Raw genomic sequence first — 27,813 nt, 5'->3', positions numbered from 1 at the left:
CGAAATGATTTAGTTTATCAGCTGCGCGCCTACCGGCATAACGTGCGCCATCCATCTCCTCATATCCAGCACTTCGCGAACCCACCGGAAAAATCGAATAATACTCATAATCGCAGATTGAAAACTCAACCCCCCCCCTCCCTCCTCGACAAATACTCAATTTTGCAGCAGGAAAAAATAGTTAAGTTGAAAATGTCGTCCAATTCGAGAACCCTTAAAGGCGAGGATTGATTTTGAATTAAGTCGTTTTTGATCGAGCTTGATCGTATCCCCCGGTTTCGGGATCGAGAGTGAGATCGTCTGTGTGTTTGTGTAATGGTGACGGAGCTTTACAGTTTTTGCATCTTGTTCATCGGTAAGTTTACCAGCATTTCCATCACTATAAATATCGGTAGTTAGAACTGGAAAAAAAGTCTCTTGAATCCAAAGTCTACATTGGCGGATCCAACAAATTATGGCAACATTGTTTTTCTCCATTTAATCCACGGAAATGTATCGCTTCTTGGAAAGGTCAGGTGCTCCAACAAAAATCGATTGTTTAATCTACGTTTAAATGGAGGGAATCCGCCTAATTGCTGGATCCGCCTCTGAGAGTCCAGGTTCTAAAAAAAATTAACAAGAAAGATACTCTTGATCCATTCGAATTTTTCGTCGAATCAAAAATACAACTATATTAAGAGGCTGGTCTCTCGATTAAAGCAAAAATTTGCATGAATCAAGAACAAGTTTAAACAATAGCTTAATAATAATAATAAATACATAATAATAGTTAAGGGTACCCCCCAAAACTTGAAAATCCTACATAAAGGAGGATTTTAGGTGAGGTTGGAAAGGAGCCTAAACTGTATTAGCCCCCCAGGAATTTTCGAACGAAATAGACACTGGAAGCACTGTTACTGGATCATCCATAAAAGCACCTACCATGAAAAATCTGAATCTAAAATGAGCCAGAAATTTTAGTACCTAATTGCAAATGCAGTCTCGTTGAGGAAGTGTCTTAGTGGTTTCTTTGGAAAATATGTTCAAATTTTCCATTTACGTGGGAAAGGAAGCCTCTACATCACATGCGGAATCGAGGTTCGGACGGCACACAGTGAGTCGAGTCAATGCATAATGAGTCGGGCATAAATTTTTTTACAAAAACTGCAAATTTTGATGCTTAATTCGTCACATTTCGAAATGTTTCCTCTGGAAGGATAACCTCCTAAAACCTCAAACTTTTGAATGAAAGGAGTTATGAGCTTTTAAAGTTTCCCAATTTTGTCCGACTGCTCCCATTGACTCAATCAACTGTGCTGCATCTTTAGGTAGGGCTGTTGCTGAGCAGAACCCTGTCCATTTTGGGCCTGGTGCCTCGTTTCGTCACATACGAATAAAGGGTCAAGAAATTCACTCTGCCTCATCACCCAGTGTGAGCTATCTGCATACTCTCAAAAATCGGCTTCAGATTGTTCAGAGTAATCAATAAAATATTGATTCTGGAATCACTTTGCAATGGTAAAACAGTTCCTTTCACCATATCGAAGTACATCAAAGTCTTACCGTCTATAAGACCAGAACTTGCTTAAACCTGGTGTGAGCTTCGTCATGACAGCCACTTTTTTCTTTATTACCACACATTTTTGCTTCCGATTTTAGCATCTCTCTATCTGTTGATATCATCAAATGAAGCACGCAGATATGTGATGAACGTTTCCGGATAAGTGTTGCAGTCTTATCAGAAGTTAAAGAGCAGATCTATTTATGCGTGATTCCTACTTCTCAGCTTCTTGTCGTGCTATTTTAGCGGATTCTTTGGAGAATTGCAAGCAAATTTCAAATAGGTTGAATTATTATTGTGTCTTTGATAATTAATACTTTGCCCGCGTGATTTTCACTGGTGAGAGGCTGACATCCTGAGGTTAATCAATGGGCAGTTGGTGTAGAAAAAATTCTCAGTGTTAAATCAAGATCAAAATCCCAGTGTGTTTAGACCAATGCTTTTCTTTTGCCTAGAGTGCAACAAAATAAGTCCGCAAAGTACAAGCGAAAAAAGCTCTCCAGCATGGTAAGGAAAGCGACAGAAACAGTATTTTGGTAAAAGGAACTCGGTAATGGAAAGAGTTATGCGGTAAACTATTTGAGCGGAAGAGAAAGTTTCCTGGTACAGCGGTTTAAGTTGCAAAACAAGTTCCCCGGAATAGCGAATTATGTGGTTCATTAATAATCAGAGCGTGCCAAACGCTCCATATTCGGCGAACTGAGTTTTACTCGGGAAATTGGGGTTCTAAGAGAAACACGCACACAATATTGCTATGACAAAATGCTTACTCATTAAATTTTTTTCTGAAGACCCTTTTGAAGTCTGTTACTAAACAAGCACTTTTGAGATTTATCGGGCTTTTTAAAAAATAATAAATAAAAATAAAAATTAAAATGAAATAAAACATATAAGTACTTACTTACCGAAACTGAGTAACGCTTGACCAATAAAAATTCAATGATATTTCACACCTATTTTTGAATGGAGTATTCTGCTAAGTATAGACCACACGATTATTCGTTGATATTGAAATAGCCGGGAAAGTCCTTAAATGATCTGCGTTCCGGGAGAATACCCGAGAAAAATGTCCTCAATGGCGTGCTTGGCAAGGAAAAGTATTCGCATTGCCGTGTACAGCAGTTCAAAATATCCACCACTAAAACCCCATCATTTTTCGCGGGAAAATGTCATCGCTCTTTTCACTGCGACAAATTGTCACATTACGCAATCTGAAATCCTACGTTTTTCTTGAAATTGGGCGCCGTTGTTGGGGATTATTCAACTGCAATATGATAACTGAAGTGTGTGGTTCATTGTGCTAAGCCGCTTTCAGCCTTTGCTGAAAATACATGCATTGCTTCCGATAACGCTAATCCTAGTCACAGGAAAGAATGGAGACAAAAAATATATGAGCACCAAAACGCTAAAACAGCTAGATAGATCGTAGATTTTAATCCGAGTTTTCCTTAATCAGAGACACAGGTGCGCAGTTTCTTCCATAAGACAGATAGTCATTAATTCATACATATGGTCACTTCCAGTAGCAGAGCACATAGTGTACAACGGTTGAAAGACGACACCTCGCACATTTTTTTGATCAATTCAAGTGTAATTCGATGTGAAATCGTTATAATTTTTTAAGGTAAAGTCGCGCCTTTGGTAATCAAGCGGATAGAGCCTTAGAGTGAAAACCTCATAATCGACGAGGAAGTCAAAATTTCACCACTGAGCGTATAAGTAAAAAAAATCATCGGCTATGTACTACAAAGCTAGAACACTGAGGTACACACGATTTTCCTAATTATACAATCAGGAAAATTAACCGACATTTTATGTCAGTAAGGGAAATGGAATACAAATTAAGCTAATCGTTAGGTTTTTTTTTCGGTAACATTGACCGAACCTTCGTGTTGAGAATTTGCAACATCGATAAACTTTACACGCGAACCGGCAGGGTCGATTGTTCCAACGCGCTAGTCATTCGCAAGTCTCAACCTCTGAGGGACATCAATCAAGATTGCATTCTAACTACATAATTAGTTCAGCAGGATACTCTCTTCATCTCTAGATGTCTTAGAGTAACCAAAGGTTTCAGCCGACTTCACTGAAAATCTCGTCGAAACCAAGACCTAAAAACAAAGACCTATTGGTTGATCTGACCGCAAAGAAAGTAATCGAAAGTAATCAAAAGGAAAAATATTTTTAACTGTGTACTCTTACATGACGTAGGCACAAAAAACAGCAACTAATACGATGAAACGTTTCGTTCTCTCAAAAGAAAAAGAGCGCCGCTCTGCAAATGAATCAGTTGTTCTCTGAGGGGACATGTCCATCTCTTGACGAGTCCTAGTTAGCATGTCCCTTTATGCGACTCATGGCTCATGCAAAAATGAACTTGTTCCCTCTTGAAAACAACCGATTAAGTTGCCGGGGGCAGTTCGTTAGGTGCACATAACCTTCTTGCCGCCACGAAACTCCTTTGAGCCTTTTTAAGATAAATTGTCAAACCCCAATCCAAACAAAACAAGGCAGTTAGCCAGTCTCCGCTGTCACTATTAATCAAATTCAATTGTTCTGCAAAAACTGTCAAAAGTATCATACCAGACCTTGAAAATATCACAGTTTTCTTTGAGTGTCATGCACTGACTCCCAACGATTTTCCGCAAATTCATGGCGAAAGAATAGAATTTTGGAATTTTTCGGGTTATGATGGCTTTGTTCACGCTGAAAACCGTTTCTTCTCGCACCAGTCGGCCTGAGATCGTAGACCGCAACCGGTCCTATTATTTCTCATTTCCGTAGAATATAAAAAGACAATAGACTGGAAAATCGCGCTACACGGTCTCACAATAGTGAGTGTCTCGGGATCTAGCCGCGGAAGTATAGAGGCGCGTTCAAAGGGTCAAAATAAGCCTTTTCTTTTAAAAAAGCAATAAGAAAAAAAATCTTCGAGAGGCGCCTACTGTCGGAGCCACGGCCTTCAATTTTTAAAAAAAAATCGGCTCGTCTTGCTGAATTTTGGCGAAAACCATGGTTCAAAATTCATGAAAATGACAAGTTTCCACAGCTTGTAGCACTGAACTCATCAATTCCCTCACAAATATCAATATATCAACTTAATGATGGATCTCATAGGGTATGAAGGGGGTCTAATTTTTTTACCCCGAAAGCTTGAAGATCCCCTGAAATTCCCCCCCCCCAAAAAATCGGCTTGTCTTGCTGAATTTTGGCGAAAACCATGGCTCAAAATTCATGAAAATGACAAGTTTCCACAGCTTGTAGCACTGAACTCATCAATTCCCTCACAAATATCAATATATCAACTTAATGATGGATCTCATAGGGTATGAAGGGGGTCTAATTTTTTTACCCCGAAAGCTTGAAGATCCCCTGAAATTCCACTTTAATTTGAGATTTGTTTTTATTTCCTAGGGTATGATGGGGATTTCAAGAGATTCCTTAGTAACAAATTAAACCTCTTTGACAATAAGCCTCTTTGATAAAGTATCGCTTAATGAAGCCCAATCTCACAGGGGGAGGGGGAGGGGGGGGTAATCGTTACTCGTGGAATGCCCATATTAATTTTCAGGTCCCGCTTACCTTCCTACTCATTGTTAGTATGTTATTTTAGTTCTGAAAAATAGTTCGGTACAAACGGTAACAAATAGATCTAAGACAATTCTACACGTTAAACAGAAACAAAAATAATTATTACCACGATTGTAACATTGTAAGTAGGATTATGAACGTAAGTGGGATCTGGAATCCACCATGAGCATGGTAGCAGCAGCAATTTTTTTTTCTTCGCGAAATTTAGCGCATATAGATTTCTCACACTCCGAAATCTCAGAATCGGAGTTCGTTGAATGGAATCGGAAAATTCACACGCAAAGACCGCTTTGGCAGAGTTATCGAGTTTAGTTTAAAACCTTATTTTACATCGGTATACAGCAAAACAATTCTGAGAACTATCTGGAGGTTGGCAACATTTCACCGAATGAGAGTTAAATCGAGACTTCGAAGCTTTTTATCAGGGGCCGAAAAAGCTGATATTGCATTTAAAGCGCTGCGTGGAAGCTTTCCCAGGTAGTCGAAAGAAAACATGAATGCAAGCTGCATGCTGAATAAGAGAAGTGCAGTCTTTGAGGAGGGTCACTGATGCGATTTTCCCTATTGCCAATTAGTAGTGTGGCTGCTTTGCGATATATCTATTAATCTGCCTTCTAAACTATGGAAAAGGATCGATAGGCAGGGTTTTCGCAACGAACACCTTAATAATCGATTCTTTACCATACCTTTAAATGGAGAAATGCCATTAGTCGATCATTCACGCCTCGCAACTTCTACGGATCTCGATTAAGAGTCTGTTGCACTAATCTGCCCGATCAATTTGCTCTCGTTTTGGGTTTCTTAGCGGTAGCGCAACTGCGGTGGTCCAGACTTATCGATCTACGCGGAAATGAACCCTCTTATGACGTTCTGAACTACTTTTACAATTTTCTAAAGATGACTTTCGATTGGACCCTCGATTTAAGGGGAAGGAGATTCCTCTTTTTAGAATTGGACCATTTTTGAGAGCACGTATGCTTCCGACTGTAATTAAAAAAGTCAAAAGTCAAATCTAATGTGAAACGCGAATGTTATGGTTGGTTGGTTTATCAGTGTATTTTAAAGGTGTCTTTAATACATTAATAGCCATTATACCTAAGGAATTTAGAGAAATCTATACGTATTACGTACACTAAAGAGAGGTAAAGAAAAGAGGGAGGGGAGTAACAACAAGCAAAAAATGGACACTACACACATAAAAAAGCACAATGCTATCGTGCTAAGGAAGAACACCGTATGAACATTCGAGAGTTTCTAAATTTCTTTCGATTAAATGTTTATTTTTGAGGAGAGAAATGAATATTTTTTCTTAAAATTTTCAGGAACTTTAGGCAAAATTGCGGACATAATTATCTGAAAAATTGGAGGAAAAAGATTTACAAATTTTTCCAAAAATTCGTGATTAACCAAAGGAAATTTGGCAACGCTTGAGGGTTTATACGGCGCTTTTCCTTAGCACGGCAGTGCCTCTAAGTGTTTTAATATTCTAGCCATGCTTTACCTATTTTTTTTTCATATTTTACTCTGTCGTGCTTATTTTTAGATGAACTCTAAATTGAACGAGGATACTTTTCGGAGTTCATCTAGAAACGGACGTGTTCCGTGTGAAAAACCACGTTGGTGCGTATGCCATATGCTATGAGGATGACAGATGAAGGTCAATGGTAAAGTCTATAACCTCTTCTTAGCGCCAACACCCGTCGCGGCGGGTGAAAAAGATCCAGGGAACTGGTTTTGTCTGAATCAGTAAAGGAAATATTTATCATATGGATGTATTTCTGCCAAACGGAACTATGTGCATTGAGACATGAGCCCTGAGACCCATAAGGATGCAAGCGTAACAGGGCTCACGTCATAATACACACAGTTCCCGCACGGTAAATACCTACTTAAAATGTCGCTAGGTCGCGACCGTCTACTTCGAGAACCTACTTTGTGTGTGTCATTTTTTCCCAAAGGGTGAATGGCTCCACTAAGTTCACAGAGGATGAGAATAAGTCATGGTACTATCGCTCTTGTCTGTGGTCCAGAAATAAACCGTCTGACGTCATTCGGGTGTTACGTGTCTTAATTTATTGGTTACAGGGTCTGTATCTTGCAGACTCTCATGACAGTCATGCAGTAATAATGTCGGAGCTAATGCTGGATAAAGCTAATCGTGTCGGGGACCTCCGGTATATGCGCAAATCCAACGAGAATAGGTCTCTTTTGATTGTTGATATAATGACCTCCAAGGCCTCGCTAAACTGAAGAGTTAAAATGAGGTTTCAAAAAGTGAAGGTCAGGCGTACGAAGCCATTCTCTTGCAGAATTCCTTTCTCACTGAAATTTAGTTATTTATAATTTCAGATTCCTCAGATATACTTTTACATATACAAATAGAAAAGTTTTCTTTTTTTTTGGGGGGGGGGGGGTTTAAATTGGAATTGCTAATGCTCTTAAAAGAAACTTTTAATACTTGTCACAAGTGCCATGTCTGATGGAAGAGGTGTCGCATGGGCCAAGTTTAGCAACGGTGAGAAGTGTTTTAAGGGGTCATATTGTTTTTTTTTTTTTTGGGGGGGGGGGGGGGTTTGGTTTTTAAATTCAACTTTACAGATCTAGGAGCGACCTCAAGTAAGACCGCTATAGCGGTGTTCAAGTCTAACATAATTGCAACTATGCAACTTGATGAAAGCTCTTGGAGATAAAACAAAACACATAGGTTAAAAGGGTCGTGGGTGTATTGTATACCCGCGGCTTAAAAAGTCTTAAGTGAAAACAAGTGGGTGAATAGTCCCTCAGGTGAAAAAGTGTAGGTGAGGAGTTCTGGCACTGTTCATTTTTACGCAAATTACATTCTATGAGGAGCTTTCGTGCAGTTGAACGAATCTGGAAAAAAAAGTCCCAATGATGTCAAAAATTGACAATTGTACTTCAATCATTTTTAATTTCCTTTGGGAGTCATTTTGTCCTCCAATCATCATCCCCATTGAAGGATCGCTCAGACTTCAGACGAACTCGGATTTAAACTTCAAGATAACGACAGTTGCACATACTGCCAACTCTCATCTTAAGAATTTGCTCCCAGTTGTCAATATTGCCATTTTTTTTCTATAAAAAATAGAGGGAAAACAAAAACAAAAGTACGAGCAAGGATCTTGAACTGAGGATTATCTCACGAATTACAAGAGGAAGAAAAGCTGCGTTAGACCTCGGAATCGAAGTCAAGTGGAGTGTAAATATGTGAATGACTCGTGTTGCGTGCTTTATGCTACAATGTCCTGATCTCCAATTTATCGGCAGCAGTCGTCGTCAATCACTGCGGATCAGAGAGCTTTTCAACTTGTAACGCAAAAATCGCGAGAGATCGACGCGGAATTCGCGCGATGACGCGCGCGCGCCATAGACGTCTGCGCGCACGTATAATCGCGTTTTCGAGAAGCTATATAACGTGGTTTTGAAATGAGACCAAGCGAGGCATAGTGCTAACACGTGCTAGTCTGATCCAACTTTCAATCCCGAAAGATACCTATACTGATTTGCACCAGGAGATTACATTTTAGAGTATATTTTAAGTTAGCGTAGCGCCAGGCACGGGAATAAGGCTTTTAACGATCGCACTAGATAAACACGTGTCTCAAATGACGGAAAGATAAATCGAATACATTTCATTTTCAATTCGTCTGGGACTACAGTTTTAGAGTGTTCTCTTTTTGTAGTGATACGGTTAGCAGAATTTTGAAAGTACTGCAATCGAGAAACCTGTTTGAAGGGTGTCACGTGAACTTGAAATTTCAATTTTTCGAAAAGTTTTGCGTTTCTCGCTTTGTCATAACAAGAGCGGACTTAAGCACATCAATTGATTATGTTGAAGCAGAAAAAGGTGCAATTCAGACACTCGTATACCAGGGTCAGATTTATCATATGGAACGCGTATGGTGGGGGCCGTTTATAAATTACGAGTACTCTGCATTTTCATGGTTCTTCATTCACCCAACCAATGCATGTATCGTTGACCCTGCTTCAATAATTGGATAATCCCAGCTCCCTCACCCCCATTTCCCAATGGGCCCATTGGGGAGGTGAGGCCCCCGGCTAGCGGCGCAAGCGAGCGTAGCAATCTGAAGCATCTAGTTGTCTTCAAAAAAGTTAGTTAATTTGTCAAATGAAATGTGTTGTTTTTTAGACAGAGTAAATCTATATAATTTGACAGTGAGATAGAGAGGAGGGAATTGCAAATATTAAACATTAAATCATTGATTGAAAAGTGAAAAAAGTACGAAAACTATTAAAAATCCATTGCATAACGCAGCATTACGCACAACAGCTTCAATCTTATGTTACACTATGCGTTAACCATAGGGGCGTACCCGTTCTCTGTGCGCACCTGCGTTTAGTTTAGATGGTTGTCGCTGTAAGGATGAATTTTAAATAAGGGGAAGAGGGTTATGTTTACAACGAAATATAGGTCAAGATGCGTAATGAATTGCGACTGGAGGAAACTAAACACATTCTTATCTTGGTCATCAATAAAAGAAAAATACCGATCATTTCAAGTATTATTGTTTATTACTTCTTGTCAACCTCCCTTTCAAGGTCCCATTAATTGCACACTGCACATCATAAAATGTGCCGTGATCTTAAAATGAAAATAGCGACTCGGATTTGAATTTTTTTACTTACAATTAGAATTGTATAAATATTTTCTCAAAATTGGAAGCATTTTTAATGAAAATAATTGTATTTCCTTAAGTTTGACCTCTATTTTTATCAGCAAAATATCGGTTAATTCGCACTGCATCTTATTTCCGTGCATGGAAACAGTTATATTTATTCATGGTAAGTGACTTACAGTCTTTTGGCAAAGCATTACAAAATATATAACATAAGTTCATTTTGAACTGTTTTCTACACATCATCATCTCAGATTAAATATTCTGTAATACCGTATGTAATGCTATCCTTAACACTCTTACGCTGATTTCCTGGATCGACATTGATAATCAGTTAAGGAAACTGCCAACTGACTCCAATATGAATGAAAAATAGCAACAACAAAAAAAACAGCGTGTTAAAAAATTGAAGCTTAAAAACCGTTCATTCAATATATTCTGCTCGTATCATTATCCGCATATTAATGAGGAGGTATGCAACTTAGTCTGCATATTTCTTTATACATTTGTAGCTAAATAAACATGGTTTTTTTTTTTTTTTTTTTTTTTTTTTTTTTTTTAACATGGTTACACGTTGAAGCATTCAAAGAAACATATTACGTATTTTTTTCAACGATTTTGAAGCCGCAAAATGAATATGCAAATTCACTCATTCATCTATCCATACTATAAAAGTTCGGTGTCAGTCTAGTTGTGTATGAAGCTGTCCTCACAATAACACGGCTGCTAATTTCTCGCGATCAGCTGATTACCTGGTTAATTAATTTTTGTGGCTCGTCTCTGACTAAAAACATATTTCTCTTCTTTCGTGAAATCAGTGTTCCGTTTAAAATATTTTCCGCAGTTCCTGTGTTCTCTACCATTACCATAATTGGACATCTTACTAGACGTAAATTTACAGTAAACTTCGTCAAACTTTAACAAAATTTTTATCGAATAAGCTTTAAAATCCTCAAAATTTATAGTTTCTTGAAAATTATGCAGAGTTAATTTTTTAAGTTTACAAACTTTTTCAAATTTTCACTAAACTTTGTGATTATGGTTAAGATTAAATCTAATTAGCTTACAATATCCTCAAAATTCAATCGAATTTTTAATAAAATTAAGGGGATTTCTATCTAAGTTTGTAATTTTTGTTTTTAACAATCAAAGTTCCTGATTTTTTACCAAATTTCAATCAAAGTGTAGCCAACATCATCAGGTAATTAATACTTTTTTGGTATACCGCAGCACTAATGCTCTCTCGTAACTTATCATTCAATGTCATTTTCTAGTGACATAAGCAATTTTTTTTTTTTTTTTTTTTTTTTTTTTTCGTGAGATCAACATTAACACGAGTTTTTCTTCCTTTCCTTTCTTTTTTCTCCTTTTCCTTTTTAATTTGCCTCGCCAGCTGAGAAGATGAGTTGCAGATAGATAAGCTGATGATGCAGATGGCTGAAATTACATCTGTCTCGGTCAAGTCTTGCGATCATCGTCTAGGTTAGAAGCGCGTGGCGCAGAGTATGACGAATTCATGATTTTCTCGGTCAGAATTTATCGGAGAGGCTTGAGCCGATAATTGAACTTTTGACTCGGTTATCGCGCATTCGATTCGCGAGTAAATAACAAAACAAATATAGCAAATTAAATTAATAGAGTTGTCTTCAACATTGGAGTAATACATTTAAACTGATTAAAATATGAAACACACCGTAAGTGAAAATGCCACCGTGCCGCACCGGTGGCAAATTAGTATTATTAGCCCTGAAGATATATCTATGGAACAAATCGTCGCCTACCTGACATAAGGGCGTAACTTCACTCTGCAATGAGCCCTGTCATCCATACAACTTAAAGCTTTTCCGGGCTCATCTCAATGTGTAGTTACGCCCTTGTGTCAGCCAAGCGACGAAATGGATCGCATTCAGCGGAGGGAAACCAACACAGTTACAGAGTTTTCAAAACCATTGAACTTTTTCTTTGTGTTTTATATAATTAATGCTACAAGATAAAACTATTGTTAAAAAAGATGCTTGATTGGGTTCCTCCTGGGAGGAGACGAAGGAGAAGCCCGATGAAAGGTCGCGGCGCTAGGGGGTTATGGATAAGATGAGGGAGTGCCAACTCCCTGATGACCTGTGGGAGGACCGAGTTTTGTGGCGGTTAGGCGTCGCAGAGCACTGTGAGAGTGACTCTTATGTATGTAGGTAAAACTGTTTGAAAAAAAAATGAAAAATGAAAACTAACTTTTAAACAAAAAAGTTTGATATTTGAAGCGTATTGTAGATTTAGATGAAGATACACAATTTTTAAAACATTGAAATCAGGTTGGTTCCCTTCCGCTAAATGCTGCTCAAATCTGAGTGGAACCATGCTTTAATACTAGAGCAATATGGAAAGAGACGAAAATAAAATGAGCGTATACCGTCGAAAGAGAACTTCAGCAAGAACTTTAAAAACACAAGAACTTCAACCGTTCCCCACTTTTCACACACAATGGATGTGCCATAATTTTCTCTATGCAGATGCAGATAAGCGCTTCTGCGAATGAGCCAGAAATAGAAGTTCCTCATTGCAAAATGTAGTCCATTTCTACGCATTCGATTTGCTTTGGGTGTATCTCATTTTATCATAAGCAATGTATTCTGTTGTATGCTGTGCTAGAAGAGCCATGCATGGCCGCAATTTGTTTTCCTTCAACCCAATGTATTCATTGAATACAGTGGCAAGGAGCGGCGTGCTTTGCGATGTATCGATTGATCTGTCATTTAAACCTTTGGAAATGGATCGATAAACCGGGTGTTCGCAAAGAACACCTTAATAATCGATTCTTTACCACAGCTCCAAATGGAGAATTATCGACAATCGATCATTCACGGCTTGCCACTGATTGAAAGAAACGCACGATGTTCTCTGTTGCAGGAGAAAAGAAGAAGCCGATTAGACGATACTGGATCGTAGTGTGAAGCGGAGTTCGGAGGCGGTTTGAAGCGGCCAATTTTCCTCCCCATTATTCAATGGGTTGAAAGCAATTGTGGATCCAAAGCCTGGTGGAACTGGCAGAGGAATCAAATTTAAAATTCAATCTACGTTTTTCTCAAGTTCTGAGCCCAGCCGATACTCGAACGGTAAGACTTGTAGCACATTCTCAAGAGACGAAAACTTCTTTGATTTACTCGATAGATACGGCGAACAGTCACATAAGATATTTTATCAATCTTCTATACCGGCGAATAGTAATATCATTATATCTTAGTTTCTTTCGGTCCAGAAATTTTAGGCTTTTTGAAATTTTTTAAAAAGTATCATCGTGTATTGAAAACAAAAATGTCTGTAAAATTGTGGATAGTAGGTTTGTTAGTTAATGATTTTTCCCGCTTCGATTGTCATGTATTCTAAATTTTGAAGTTTGAAAACAATGACAGCATGTTTACTATTTGGACAGTAAAATAATTTGAGAAACGTGATAAATAGTGAAATACAAGAAAAACTCGACACACAACGATCACATCGATTCGTGTTTTCAAAATAATCTAAAATTGATTGGTTTTTGAAAAAAATCATGCAAGACTTGTAAACTCCTTGAAAACCATCTATACTCTTGATAAGAATATGCCACTCTGACTCTCACACTATCGTTTTGACATCATTTCTGCGATTTGCATACTGTTTTGGCTATCTCTACAAACAGTAAACAAGTTTGAAACTACTAAAAAGAACTGGTGTTTTACCATTTACCTAGCTGAGGGCCTGTCCATAAATACCTTATTAGAATACTTACTCATGGGGAAACTGAGTCTAGGACTATTTAACAAACCCCTTTAAGTTCGTAAGAGAGAGGGAGGGAGAAGGGGCTAACATGAAGAGAAATGAGTCAACAGTCCGGAAAAAGTTAATCTTGCCCATTTATAGGAAATCCCTAGTCAGTTGGTTCTTTGATTTTTTTCTTTCATGTTAACCTACAAGAAGAATGAATGAAAAAAAATTAATTAGATTGCGTCACTTCGTAATTGAAATTATCGCTTAAAAACGATAGAAAAGATATCATCCTTTCATTCGAGACTTATTGTCATGAGAGGCGCCATAAGCCAATATGTTTAATCGAAGTCAATGTACTCAACAGGAGGACAATGCTGAAGGTAGTAGGAGCTTCCTGGAATCAAATTCGGCTGAGCTGGTGGCTGCTGGCTGGTGTGGCAGTATTAGGACTTATCACCGTATATTGCGGAGGACGCCCGAGGTGACTATAGAACGATTTATTTTAAACTAGAGCCATTGCAATCATCGTCTAGATTCTCATTAAAGTTTGTGCAAATTTTTCCTCAACATAGACAAAAAGTCTTACGGTACTCATGAAAAATGAAAATATTGCTGAAAATATTTTCCGATTTTTCCATAACACGATGTGAATTGTTGGTTTATTACGAAAGTAGAAAATGCATTAACAATCTTTTGATCTCAAAATGTTAACAGTGCGAAACAATAATTCGAAACAAAACAAATTGCTGCTGAAATTATTATTTATTTATAATAAAAAATTACTCTTGAGTCTTGAATGAAGAATACAAATCATGGCATTGAATATTGTCTATCAGATCGCAATCTGTCAAATCTATTGAACCTTGTACCCTGTACCATAGCCACAATCTGCTACTACTCGTAAATGCTTGGTTCCAATCCCAAAATTTTCCGAAGTCATACCCAATTACCCACGCATCTTCTCATAGTTCTTCCCAAACGCTATGGTTCTTCCAAAATCTACTTTTCTGCGTAAATCATTCTCTTTAATATAAAATCAGAAGAGTAACGCGTAACGCATAACGCCTGAGGCGCGCAGTTCTTCGGGGGGTTAGAATGCAAAGTGGTCAGGGGAGTAGCGCCCTAGTATTCATTATAAACAAGTAATTTAGGAACTAACTTGCTGGAGATGTTAGGGTTCTTCAGTATAAATGACTCTACCGAGTTGTGTGCAGCGTGTAGCATCTATAAAATTTGCAGGCGTTTTATTCCTGAGAGCGAAATACCGGTATACATTAGTGACTATTGATGGCCGTATTCCTGCGAGAATTAATCCGCTTTTCTCTCTCTCCTTTATTAACACAGTGCGGTAGCAGATCGTAACTACGCTGCAACCGTATCTTGGACTCTTGGCAGTGGTTACAGATGCGATTATTTTGGACAGAATAACGCTCCAGATTCGATCAAAAAAGGCGTTGCCAGGGCATACTATCAATCCAAAATGGCCGAGACTGGGTGAGTTTTCTTCATTTTTTATGGACAATTTCTGAACGCAAAGAAAATAATGAACACATGATAAAACATGAATTCAACGTGGTCTATTTCGCGTGTGTTGAAACTGATCCTTGAAACTGAACTCTCATGACCTTTGGGAAGACCGAGTTCTGTGGCGGTTAGGCGTCGCAGAGCGCCGGAGAGCGCTGTGAGAGCGACTCTTAAGTATGTATGAAACTGATCCATGTCTATGCAGATGATATTTCAAATCTGTTTTTTTTTTCTCTCTCCCGACCTAACATTTTTTTCTGATCTGCGCAAGTAACACGGTATTCACTCATTTCAATGTATTACAAAAAAATTTTACCACCCTCTGACAGCAAAGAAGAACCTCAACGTCTTACGGTGGATCTTTAGTGGGAACCTAGGGAAAGCATTCAATTGTTTCAATAATAATTTCTGTATTTTAGGACATTTTAAAAAAATATCCCCATTCATTGGAGGTTCATCATTGAAGGTGTTTTTCGATCTAATCTTGGTACGAATACCCAAGTTGAACTACAGCGTGATGTGACATTGAAGACTGTTTAAAAAATATGCCCAAAAATCTAGCAATTATCGACTGGTTATAGCTCAAATCTTTCACCGCAATGCTGAGAGATCGCACCACAATGAATGTTTTGTTTTAATCTAAATCAGGTTCGCTGTGCTGGAAATCGAGACTCAAAAAGAATACCCGGATTTCGTGCAAGCCTACGCAGCCGGATACCTGGAGGGAAGTCTCACCTGGCAACTGATTTACTGGCACTGGCAAAACACCGTCCAAAAAACATGCACCGATCGAGAGGACTTTTGCGAGACCATCAGGACTGCCCTCGCCAAGAACACAGACTACATCCGACAGAGGGCCACTCGACATCACAAAACAGATCCGTTTTGGCATCAGGTAGATAGCACTAAGTAAAATATTTTAAAGGCTAGCCGTTGCAATGTAATGAACCCTTCATCCTTCCCCTTAGACGTAGACTGATGAATTAGGATCTCTTATCCAGGTAAAAGGATGTTCTCGTGTGTCAGCAAAAAAAAACTGATGACCTCAGCAAAAATTAATGATTAGCGCCAGAGTAAGTTTGGGTGTGGGTACTAAAAATTACAACAGATGATACAGGGTTATTCTAAAGTCACGCACCACTGGCCATGAGGGGGGTGGCCATTTGAAATTTTTGAGTTGCCTCCAATGCCCCCCTCCCCCTTCCCCCGAGGGGATCAAAAACTGGAAAGTACCTAAAAAAGTTTCCCCCTCGATATGAGGAAAAACGTCTTGAACCGCAAATCGACATCATAATTGGACTGCATTTTGCAACTTGGACCTATAAATTCTGGCTTATCTGTAAAAATACTCATGTGCAGAGGGAAACTAATGGCACATACGTTGTTTTTAAACTGAGCCGGACTTTATAGTTCCAAATTGCAAAATGTAGTCCAATTAGAACTAAAGTTCGCGTTAAACGCATTCAATCCAATAAATACTCAATCGATATTTTAATTTCAAAGTTATTGATTTTTTTAAAAGAGATCCCCCATTCCGAAAGGCATTTTTTACCTCCTAAACATTTTCTGATACATTCTAGGATTCAGGTGTAAGTATATTCTTATAAGAGGAAAAACATAGAGATGAAATCAAAGCTGCTCAATTTTGGCGTCTAAAACATTTTACTCTGCTTATTATACGCACAGGTTTTGTTTCATGTATTAAATTACTTAATACAATTTTTAATTTAAAAAAATCTCACGTACAGACAATTAAGAGAAGAATAAAAAATGAATCGTTCTGCCTACAGCTTAAAAGATATCAATGCGCATACACACACCTACAAGCGCTCAACAGATTTTACACACATCGGCACAAGAGAACAGAAGGGGGAAAACCACGTAAATCGTTGGTAATAGAAAATGGAAACAATAGAATTGATTTTTGAGGAAATTTTCCTCTTCTTCTTCGTCTCCCTCGCGAAAATCCTCTTATGCGACGCGCTATCTAGAGTAAAGCCTCCGCATAAATAAATATTAACATCGCGCTTAGAGCATTAAGTATCAAGAAGTAATGAGTATGCATCAACTTTGATTGACTGGATTATTGAAACAATACTAATTGTCCTCAAAAAAATTTCAGAATTACTTATAAAATGTATTACATCAGTTATGAAATTTGATAATTGAAGAAACCGGTTACAAAGAGGTGAGAGTATTGACTCAGCTCTCTGTCTTTCTCCCACACTAATTTTCCCTCTCAATTTTGAGTCAATTTGAAAATAATTGTGAATCTTTTGTCACTATGACTCATCTAGAGACCGTCTATAAATGACGTCATGATCCTGAAGGAGATGAGCCTTTCATATTCCTAACGATGGGTGAGGGGGCGGGGGTTGGTCATCGGTCAAACCGAATCTGACGTCGGGATTTTCCCTATTTTTAAGTAACTTTCGATTACAGATTTTCAAAACAAATTTTAAAGATAATTTTAATCTGGGGTGGGTTGATGCAAACCTGACGTGTAATTTTTAGGGCCAGGGTTTCAAAGTCAAATGAAAGAAGAGGAATATGAAAATTGGTAAAAAAAAAGCCTGACGTCATTACATTTTATATCATAATATTCGAATGCAATTAGTGAAGATCCTCCTTATACCCATCTCTCTCACTCACCCTCTCCCCTTGTCACCCGTAAAAGCTTAGCTAAAGTCAATGACTGATTACTTTAACGGGTTTTTCACATTTATATAAAATATTTGAGTCATCTGAATCTTTACCTCGGACGAAAATTTTACTCGGTGACTTAATTTTACTTAATTTCAACTTTCAGGGTTTTTATGTTAGGTAACTGGTTTTCATCACAAATACTTGTCTGCCTATTTGGCCGCTGCTAACTTTTTACCCAACAATTGACCATTTAGAGTCAAACTTTCTTCACTGCTTTTCCGCTTTGCAATTTTCATCATCTCCCGTATAGTTTGTCTTTTAAAATTATATCTCTTGGCGTGAAGAAAACGCTTTCGCTAAATGTACAATATTACTACTTTTCTTTCACCAGATAAAACTATTTTACGATCAATTGGATGGTCTGATGTATGGTTACTTGGCTGGAATCAGGAGGGCCAGAAGCAGAAACGTGGAGGAATTGGACTTCATCGATTTCCTGTAAGATTCAAAATTATAACTAACGTTTGAAAAATATTTTAGCATGAGGAGGTTTCATTCCATTATTTATTCAAAGAGGACACGTATCTACCAGGACATTTCCATTTATCAGAGTATTCTTCATATATATTGTGCTTTTATTTACCTCGTGATAATTTAAAAAACTATTTTTGCACGCACTAGTAGTACAAATAACAGAATGAATTGTTTTGGTATCCCCAAATTATTGCTCAGTGCAAAACTTTGGACGAGTAGTGTGAGCACATAATGTGAGTTTTCGGCGAGACTCAAGATACGATCCATTGTAACACCCTGGCATCTATTCCTGCCCAGCGACTGCGCGTTATGAGTGAACGGAGAGATGAAAGCAATTATCCAGACCCTGCTTCAATAGCGAACCCCATTTAATCACCGCAAGACATTGCTTCGATAGGCTAGGACTAAAGGGGCGCGTTATTGGCGCCTCTCTTATCACGCAGTTCTGGTTGCACTGCTCGTGCCACTCTGGAACACGGTCATCGCTTAAGAACTGTCACATGAGCATTAATTGTTTTATATTTTCAGATGGATTAACATAGCCTCAGATCTGCGTGACCTGGAGAAAAAATTCAACAGTTCTCGAGATTTTAATCCCTCGAAACCGTCTCTGGCCCTTGCAATCGTCAAACTACTTCCGGATGATATGAGCAAGTTCGTGCTCGGCCATTTTTCAGCTGGATCGTAAGTCAGGTTTTCGATCTATAAGTCAAGTGCATCCATTAGATGTACATCAGGGGCCGAATTTTGTCGGTCCATCCACCGTACTTATATATACTTAGGACGAGTCTCGGCTGCACTTAAGTCCGGCTTAGCGCTTCTGATTGGTCGGTGGTGCGGTTTGGACTCATCGATGGATGTTGCACTCCGTGTGAAAGAACCGACAAAATTCGGCCCCTGTAGTTTAAACGTTCGTGAGGGGCTTCCAATCTAAGACTGTAACAGCTCAAGAGAAGGGAATTTTTCCCTTCACATTTTTCCTGGGGAGACTTTAATATCTCTTTATGTATAAACATATATCTGATGACTATCAGTTGCTCAGTTGCAATGCGCCTCCAAAAAGAAAAGAAAAGAAAGAAAGAAAAAAAAAATCTTTGCAACCTGAACTTCCTCGAAAGTTAATTAAATTCAGTACAAAGCTTTTTCATTTAAGGGGAAAATTTACTCAGTATTAATCATTTTATTGCACCCAAGCTCAAGATCAACTTGATCATTGATCAATCTTTAAGGACAACTTTCTCTTGAAACTTAAAAAGAAGAATGTTTTGACACCTCCATTTTATAAGTGTAATTTTTCATTTTTTTAAAACAAAAAATAATAATAAATAACAATTCCAGAGCTATTTGGCATCAATAACCGAAGACTTGTGTAGTTTGTCGTTTCTTGCGAAAAGATTTATGATTTTTCAAAATGTTAGGGTCTTACAAAAAAATTTTCCCATATATATATAATTTAAATTACTTTTTGTAAATTCTTTCAGAAACGTTACGGGCTGCTCTGTTTTCCATATATTCACCTTAACTATTCAATAAGCATTTGTACATTTCCTGTATGGGAGCTCACTCAAACTAATTAATTGAAAAAAATTTATTAATTCCACGACCATTTATGAGTGAAGAAATAATGCTCCAATTTAAATCTGCTCAGGTACAGCGGAATGCTACGCGTTCAGAAGAAATATGCTTTCGGATATCATAGAACCGGGAGTCCTGAGTCAGCATTGGCGCCAGGGCGAACTCTTTTGTTCTCCTCCTACCCGGGCTCACTGCACTCTCAGGACGACCTCTATTTGATTGCATCGGACAAAGGAAAAAAGCTGTTCGTCATCGGCACGGCCATTCAAAATTTCAACACCTCCTTATGGGACCGCACCGACCTCTCTAACCAGGTGCTGTACCACTTGCAGAAACTTCTTAAAAATAAGAACGGACCTTTGACCCATGAGATCGTGCATAAATTGAGCCATTTTCTGTTAAAATGGACGTATTTCTGCCGAACAGAACTATGTGCACTAAGACATGAGCCCTGATACCCACTAGAATATATGGACAACAGGGCTCGCGTCATAATGCACATAGTTCCGTTTGGCAGAAATACGTCCAAATAACGTATAAGCCCTGCACATGCCTTGCTATGAAAAAACGCCGTATGAGCCTTCAGGCCCAAAATTCCTTTGATAAAATACTAATTAAATAGGAAACTTGTTTAAATTTTTCCTCCAATTTTTCGGACGATATTGTTTGTAATTCAATCTAAAATATCTGAAAATTTCAAGAAAAAAATAAATAAAAATTTTAAAAATGCGTAAATTTTTTAAAAAATAAATGCTTTCTTGGAGGAAATTTGACAACATTCGAATGCTCATACGGCGTTTTACCTTAGCACGGTAGTGCAGTGCTGTTCAGATTGTGCAGTTTTTTGTTTACTTTGCAACTAAACCATGCAAGGGTCCTCCCAATATTTTTCCTCATTTTTCTTTAAAAATTAATTGCATGCAATTGCATTGCAATTCGTTTACCCGGTATAAAGCAAACCCCAAATTGTTTCTAAATGCTACAAAATATATGTATGGATATTGGTTGCCAAGCCTTTCACGGCCAAGGCGGCATTTCAAAAAACTCGCGACTTTGTTCAGCATGGAATTTTCAAAAAAAAATATAAAATATGCATTCTGACTGAACTAGGTCATTACTTTAAAAATATATGTTTGCCCGAAATGAATGTGCATCGTTGGTTAGCCCCTCCAAATAAAATTAGAAATGAATTGGTTGATTCCATCAGTCATATTGGTGCATTTTGACAGCTCCAGTTTATAAATCACTTATTGTCAGTAGAATTTTGATCTTTACAAACGCCGAGACTCTGCATCCAAATGAAATATTCAAGGATCAAATTTAACAGAGCCACTTTGAGTATAGGTGTTTTGAAATTTTGAGATAGAATACTCTTAATGGTATTATCAAAATTACGCTTTTTTTTGGAATCGCAATCGTCACGTAAATAAATTTGGCTTATTGGCTTAATCATGTGCGAAATAAATAATTTTAAGATGTTCCTGTTTCCCCTAATCTAGATCATTGTCGGACCCCGCATTTTAGCAGCAAACAGACTATCAGTGGATGGAGAGATGTGGTCCACAATGGCGGCTCGTGAAAATAGCGGAACCGGAAATAAGCAGTGGCTCTACTTGAAACCAGAAAAGGATAAAATCAGGATATGGGTCACGGAGATGTTGCCGGGAATTTCAAAATCAAAGGAAGTAACTCAAATATTGCGGGAGAAAGGATTCTGGATCAGCAGCAATCGCCCACATTTTCGAGTGAGTCGTGATTTCCACGCAAAACACCGTTAATAATATTGATATTCAATTTAATTAACATACCTTTGGTGGCTTTCCTCTCATTAGCATTGATTTTCCTTACGTATTCCCAAAATCCTAAATTTACTTGAAACTCTTAGACACTTTCCTACGAAAGAAAAGCATATTAAACACGAGGACAAACAAGTGGAAATGAAGTGGAATTTCCATCCATTAATGGCATAATGCGTGAAGGTATTGATGCTCTAGTAAACGCTTTAAAGTTTAATTGCAACAGGTTTTTTTTTTTTTTTTTTTTTTTTTTTTTTTTTTTTTTTTTTTTTTTTTTTTTGAGGCACGAACCTTCATGCTGCTTACATGCGTTTTTACTCGAGGTGTAGAAAATCCGCAATAAAAATAAAAAAAATCATAAATGATCACAAAGGCACGAAAATATCTTTAATAATCGTCCAGGCAATGTTGTTGGATTGTGTAAAAGGTGCAAATTCTGTTTCTTTACCTGAAATTACGCCACAGTAAAGGCGAAATCTCGGGGAAACAGCAACAAAAATTGTCCGCATCACAACTTAGCAACACTGTCTCGATGAACAATGAATTTCTTCATTTTTACTTGTATTAGGAGGTGGTAAGATTTTTTACAACTTTTAAGGCGATTTTTCCCCACAATTATTTGGATTATATTGCTCATTGTCAGCGAACATCAATGAGCAACTCCTAAAATTCGATGGGTATGCAATTTGCATCACCGCATAATCGGGCACGAACAGTTGCGCGATTCATCCATCATGCGTCATGTCAATAGATGAACTTTCAGATAGCGTGTTCTCACGACTACGATCACTCAAATTTCAAAACGCAGTAGTTCCAGTAAGATTGGACACTTGACTTTTTAATCCCGAAATTTTCGCAGGATACTTCATTGTGCCTAATGGCGATTCTTAAGACTTGGAAACCCTGGTTTTCCTCCATCTTTCCAGGCATTTTCCAAGCAGCTTATCTCCCCTAAAATGAATATTTTTAATGGATTTCATAGGAGGAAAAACAAGGCTGCAAACTTGCAAATTCGCCACTATTCATACTAAAATTCAAAATTTAAAAGTATAAAAGTTTTAATTTCAAGTTTTTGTGGACCAAGGTCCGTTTTTTGATGAATGACCTCTCATAAACCTCACAAAATGGAAGGTTGGTGCAGGTAGTATCCAGTGCGTCATTCAATGGGTTATTTGGACCGCGTTAAAAAGAAAGGAACCAAGCCACATCAGCTATCGCCAAAAATTTGGCAATTCCATTTTTTACATGAAAACGGTTGCGCGGATTTTCGTGCAAATTTCAGCGGATTTTCTCCATAGTACGAAGCAAATTCCTTAAAATTTCAAAGGAATCCACAAAAACGTTCTCTCGTAAAAAATGTAATTGCCCAGTTAAATTTGGCAATAGCTGATGTGGCTTGGTTCCTTTATGTTAAACGCGGTCCATTGTAGCCTTCATTTCATGAGGTAAAGCCACTTCTTACCCATTCGCTTGCTTTTGCAGGAGCTGCAGTCGATCAGTGAGGTTGCGGAGCTTTCCACCGATAACTCGACGAGGGAGGCACTCGACGGAAGTGTTCCAGTCCCAGAACTACGCGATGTCAACCCCGCCGCGGACACGCTGATCCAAGGCCAAGCCAATGTGTCCGACCTGACCTCCCTCATGACCATGTTGAGGAACCCCGATGTCTCCATCGTGGGCCGCAGCGACCTCCTCGGCGTTCGCGACTCCGCCTTGTTCTACAGCCTCCTCCGCCAACTCCACCCCGAAGAAAAAGAACATCTCGCCAACGACACCCTCACTCTTATCAACAGCCTCCCCACCAACGCATCGAACGAAACTTCCAGCACCTCAAACCTGACGCACGTTATCGACACCTCCGCCAACCTCACGCTGAAGAACCTCGAACCAGCTTTGGCTGCCAACCTGGTGAAGAGTATCGTTGGTTATGACCTCATGAACACGACCGATGACCTGCGTGATGTTGCCAACCTTACGAAGGAAAGTCACGAGTCTTCTGATACTGCTAGCCTCTTGAAAATCATACTTGGTCCCACCGGTGCTAACAGCCGAGATCCTATCGACCGAGCCTCAAATAAAGCGGTCATCGGTGAAAACTCGACGATGAGCAATCCTGAATCTGCCAGTGCCGGTGATCAACGAGGAATGAAGGATGATTCTGAAGAAAGGGTTATTCTGAGCCGTAAAGATCCCGCCCAAAACGAACTGGACTCAGAGTGGACGTATGAGAAGACGTCGAATGTTAGTGAAGCACAGTTGAATATCCAGATCAAAGGTACACAGACAAAAGTGAATGGTTCTAGTGAGGAGATTTTTGAAAATGGGAACGATGGGACTAGTCCAACTGGGGAAATCAGCGACAAAAACCATGAGGTGAAACAAGTCTCCAATAAAACGAGTGATCTGCGGATAGAGCCACGGGAACAAGGATCTAACATCCTCGATGATTCCTCTGGAGAGTCTCGAGTTAACAAGAACGAAGAAAAGGTACGAACAGATAAGCCAGTAGATGACAACGCAGGAAATGCGCACCAAAACGTAGCCGTGCCTACAATACAGCCTCCGAAGCCACGAAGACCAAAAGTAACTGATTCTTTAGAACTTTCTCGGGAAATTCATGATATTTTAGATCGAGCCATGCGCACCAACAAAGAAGTCTCTGACAGATCGAGGATTCCGGCAGAAAATGACGACATCTCTGCGAGATTAAATCCTGAGGCTCAAGAATGGTTAGTCAAACTCGTCGGTTCCTCCGAGCAAATCGACAGTGTGAGTATCGAAAAGGATTTGAGAAAAAGAAATATCAAATCAAAGCCGCAAATTCCCGAGCCTCAAGGATCTCGAAGTCGTGATGATGGATCCGACGAAAGTTTAAACAACGGAAACAAGTCTGAACCTACAATAAGCAGCACAGGACGGAATAACCAGAGTGATTCGTCGGGGATGGAGGACAGTGATGACGAAGAAACGATGCAGATTGACAGCAACGATGAGGACAGCCGATCCGATTCGGAGCAAACGGTGGATCTGTCGTTGCAAGTCTCGGGTCGGCTGGCGCTCATGCTCGGAGGAGGCGCCATGGATGACGTAGGCTCGAACGTGGACTACAACGGACTAATCGACACGAAGGTCGTCTCCAGCGAGTTCGATTTCCGAGTTGCCGCGGGCCCCCCCTGGGCACCGGACAGGGTGGTCGAACCCTTCAGCTGGTCCACGAGCTTCATCAGGAACACCCCGCACATCGGCCAAGTGGACACGTGGGACTACGATTTCGCACCGCTGCGCTGGGCCTGGCCTGTCAACTTCAACGAGACCTCAGCGTGAAGCATGAGGCCTTCGAAAAGGCAATACTCACATGATAACATGGTCCCTGGGCTAGTCAAATATTGACCCTTGAAGATCTTGTTACACGATCTCGTAGTTAAGTTCCAAGGATCCTGAAAACAAAGAACGCCCAGATTGCTCATCTACAATTAAAACTACATTTTGCAATTAAGAACTACAAGTTCTGGATCAGTTAAGAGACAGCGTATGTGCCATTTGTTTCCTTATGCGCATAAGTGTTTTTACGAATGAACCAGCAACTATAGTTCCAAATTACAAAATGTGGTCCATTTAACTATGGATTTATCAAAATTGGACCACATTTTGCAATTAGGAACTACAATTCCTGCCTTATTTTAGGAAGAACGTATGTGCCATTAGTTTCCCCTCGCAGATAGGTGTTTTTATTCATATGCCAGAAATTGTAGCTCCTCGTTGTAAAATGCAGTCTAATTAGCTTAACTACATTTCACAAAACCTAATTTTTCCTTATGACTCATTTTTTAACAAGATAATCAAATAACATAACGTTTTGAAACTTTGTATTAATTCCCTAAGATAATTAAGAAAATAATATACTCATAGAATTCTAAATCAGAATGTTAGTTTCTTTGGTAAAATAAAGCTTGAAGGGAAATTAGGCTATGCTTGATGTAGTTCGACTAATTCTAATTAATGCAATCCATTTAGACTGATAGATGTTCACGACTTGCTGAACACTGTGGATGATGCTGTCCTCCGCATCATTATGAACCTTCTTTTTCTGTCTCTTAAATCAGCCATAAATACAATTTTCTGTGAATACAATTTAAGATATTATATATTGATATCGCTACGATAGCCAAAGAATAAAGGCTAAATAGAGCTGTCTCCACTTTGGCATGCATTCCTAGTCGTGTGAGATTATCCACTTCACCGAGATGCGCGTCTACGTTTGAAATTTAAATTTTGAAATTGAAATGAAATTGAAATGGTTTCATTTATACAGGAACGTACCATATTGTTTTGATAGACTTTATCTTGAAACCGCCCATTTGAGGTCGTTATGATATTTGCTTTAAATCCATACGAGGTGACTGGTAAGTCAGAATGTCACTCTGTTGGGTTCGCCTTCATTATGAGCGCAGGCAAAAGGCGTTACGCCCGCAACTGCTCTAAAATCTTCATACTGAAGTATCTCGTTGATCATTTGATTTTAGAGGTCGCGAAAAGATGACTCACGAAATGAAAGAAGAGAAGGAAATCCGTTAACAATACCAAATAAATAAATGGAAATGCAGTCAGTAAAATTAACTGTAATTGCCATTAATGATTATCTTATTCACAAATAGGGCATTCGATAAGATGTCGCATTAAACTTATGGATCGACGTAGATACCCATAACCTTCCTTTGACGATTTTACTGTGATAAAAGCTGAATGGTTATTTTTCCGAGATAACGCTACGGACATAGCATAAAAAATTAACATACTTTTTTGAAAAGAGATCAGATTAAGTAGGTTTGAGCTGTTTTTTTTTTCTCTCTTTTTTCTCTTTTTTTTAAATCATCGAGAAAATTTAGATTTATGCCTTGTGAAAACCGAAACTTTAACATATTTTTGTTAGTAACATCAACTAGTTGTATACCCTTATGCGGCAGGTTATTTTCAGCTACTATAAAAGGTTCATGAGATAAGACACCTTAATTGATAGTTTCCTATAGAGCTATTTTAATTATCAATCATGCTCGTTGATTAAGTTAACTTAATCGAACGCAGTTTCGTTAAGAATTGTAGAACAATTTTTAAATTGGAAATCGTTTTGTAAGTGTAAGGGTAAGATAGTCCCATTTTTCCACCGCCTAGAGAGTCATTAGTAAGTCTGTTTTAACTTTCATCGATTTTATAGACCTGTTGATGCCAATCAAACCAGTAAACTACAATGTACTGTGATAAGAATCTCCGTTAATCTCGTAGTTCCTATAACTTATAATTTTATGGCATCGTCTAGTTTTATGTGACTCCGCTTGTTTTGCGTAAATTCTCTTTCCTCATCAGCCAGGTTCATTCTCGCGCGTTTCACGCATGGGCAATGGTAAGGAAGAAATCCGTATAAGCCTTTAAACGTTACCAGATTTTCTTCAATAAAAACCGAATTCACTGGAAAAATTGTTAATATTTTTCGTCAAATTTTTCAGATAATTTTGTTCGCAATTTGATCTAAAACATCTGAAAATTTCCCGGAAAATTATGCATAACCTTCTTAAAAAAAATATATGTTTTATCCGGAGAAATTTGGCAACTCTCGAATGTTCATACGGCGTTTTTCCTTGGCACGGCAGTATAACGCGTCGTTTCACTCGCGAAGGAACGTAACTACATTCCAACGTTGCGAAATTGCCCCTTTTTAATTGCCTTTACATCAGCAGGAGCCTAGGCGTTTGTAACTGAAAATTTGACCGATTTTCCTGCAGAACTCTTGCAAAAATCAGACAGATTTTGGATAGTAATTTCATAGGTACTTACACGTACAAAATTTAACTCATTAAGTCAATCCTGCGACTTGGAATAACGTTACGTTTCTTCGTCCGGAAAACGACGTACTGAATGCAGGTGAAAAGCAACCATAACTCGTAGTTATATTGCCAAAATGCTAGAGCTCCTTCGGAAAAGCGTACCTCCTTATTTCCTGGTGGTTACCATCGATTCAAGATTTGACAAAGGTGTAGAATAACATGTTTTCTCACGTAATGTTTACTTTAAGCTTAGGTATAGTTGAATAAAATTTCACCGGCTATAAAATATTGATAATCGAAGTTAGAAATTCATTAGTACCATGCTATCTGCTGTCGTCCTGTGTAAAACATATTCTTTTACTGACCCTTTTCTGAAGAATTCAAAAGCCATC

At 38.6% G+C, this 27,813-nt stretch overlaps 1 protein-coding gene across 4 annotated transcripts; it reads left to right on the top strand.

Annotated features, from left to right (window-relative positions):
- Positions 1-27,813, top strand: lama (phospholipase B domain containing lamina ancestor). 4 transcript variants are annotated; one of them, XM_019052139.2, is made up of 10 exons: positions 1-355; positions 12,691-12,896; positions 13,892-14,008; positions 14,872-15,021; positions 15,700-15,946; positions 18,089-18,195; positions 18,760-18,915; positions 19,880-20,120; positions 21,306-21,551; positions 23,085-27,813. In XM_019052139.2, exons 3-10 carry the CDS (start codon positions 13,899-13,901, stop codon positions 24,924-24,926), a joined length of 3,099 nt encoding a protein of 1,032 aa, XP_018907684.2. In that variant the 5' UTR covers positions 1-355; positions 12,691-12,896; positions 13,892-13,898; the 3' UTR covers positions 24,927-27,813. The 4 variants fall into 4 exon arrangements, with proteins under 4 accessions (XP_018907684.2, XP_018907685.2, XP_072156588.1 ...); XM_019052140.2 differs by lacking the exon at positions 1-355 and adding an exon at positions 2,745-3,253; XM_072300487.1 differs by lacking the exon at positions 1-355 and adding an exon at positions 8,105-9,261.

This window comes from Bemisia tabaci, chromosome 5 (genome assembly GCF_918797505.1).
Source record: "Bemisia tabaci chromosome 5, PGI_BMITA_v3".
Classification (NCBI taxonomy): domain Eukaryota; kingdom Metazoa; phylum Arthropoda; class Insecta; order Hemiptera; family Aleyrodidae; genus Bemisia; species Bemisia tabaci.
Note: the sequence above shows the minus strand (reverse complement) of the source record. Positions and strands in the feature narration are given on the sequence as shown.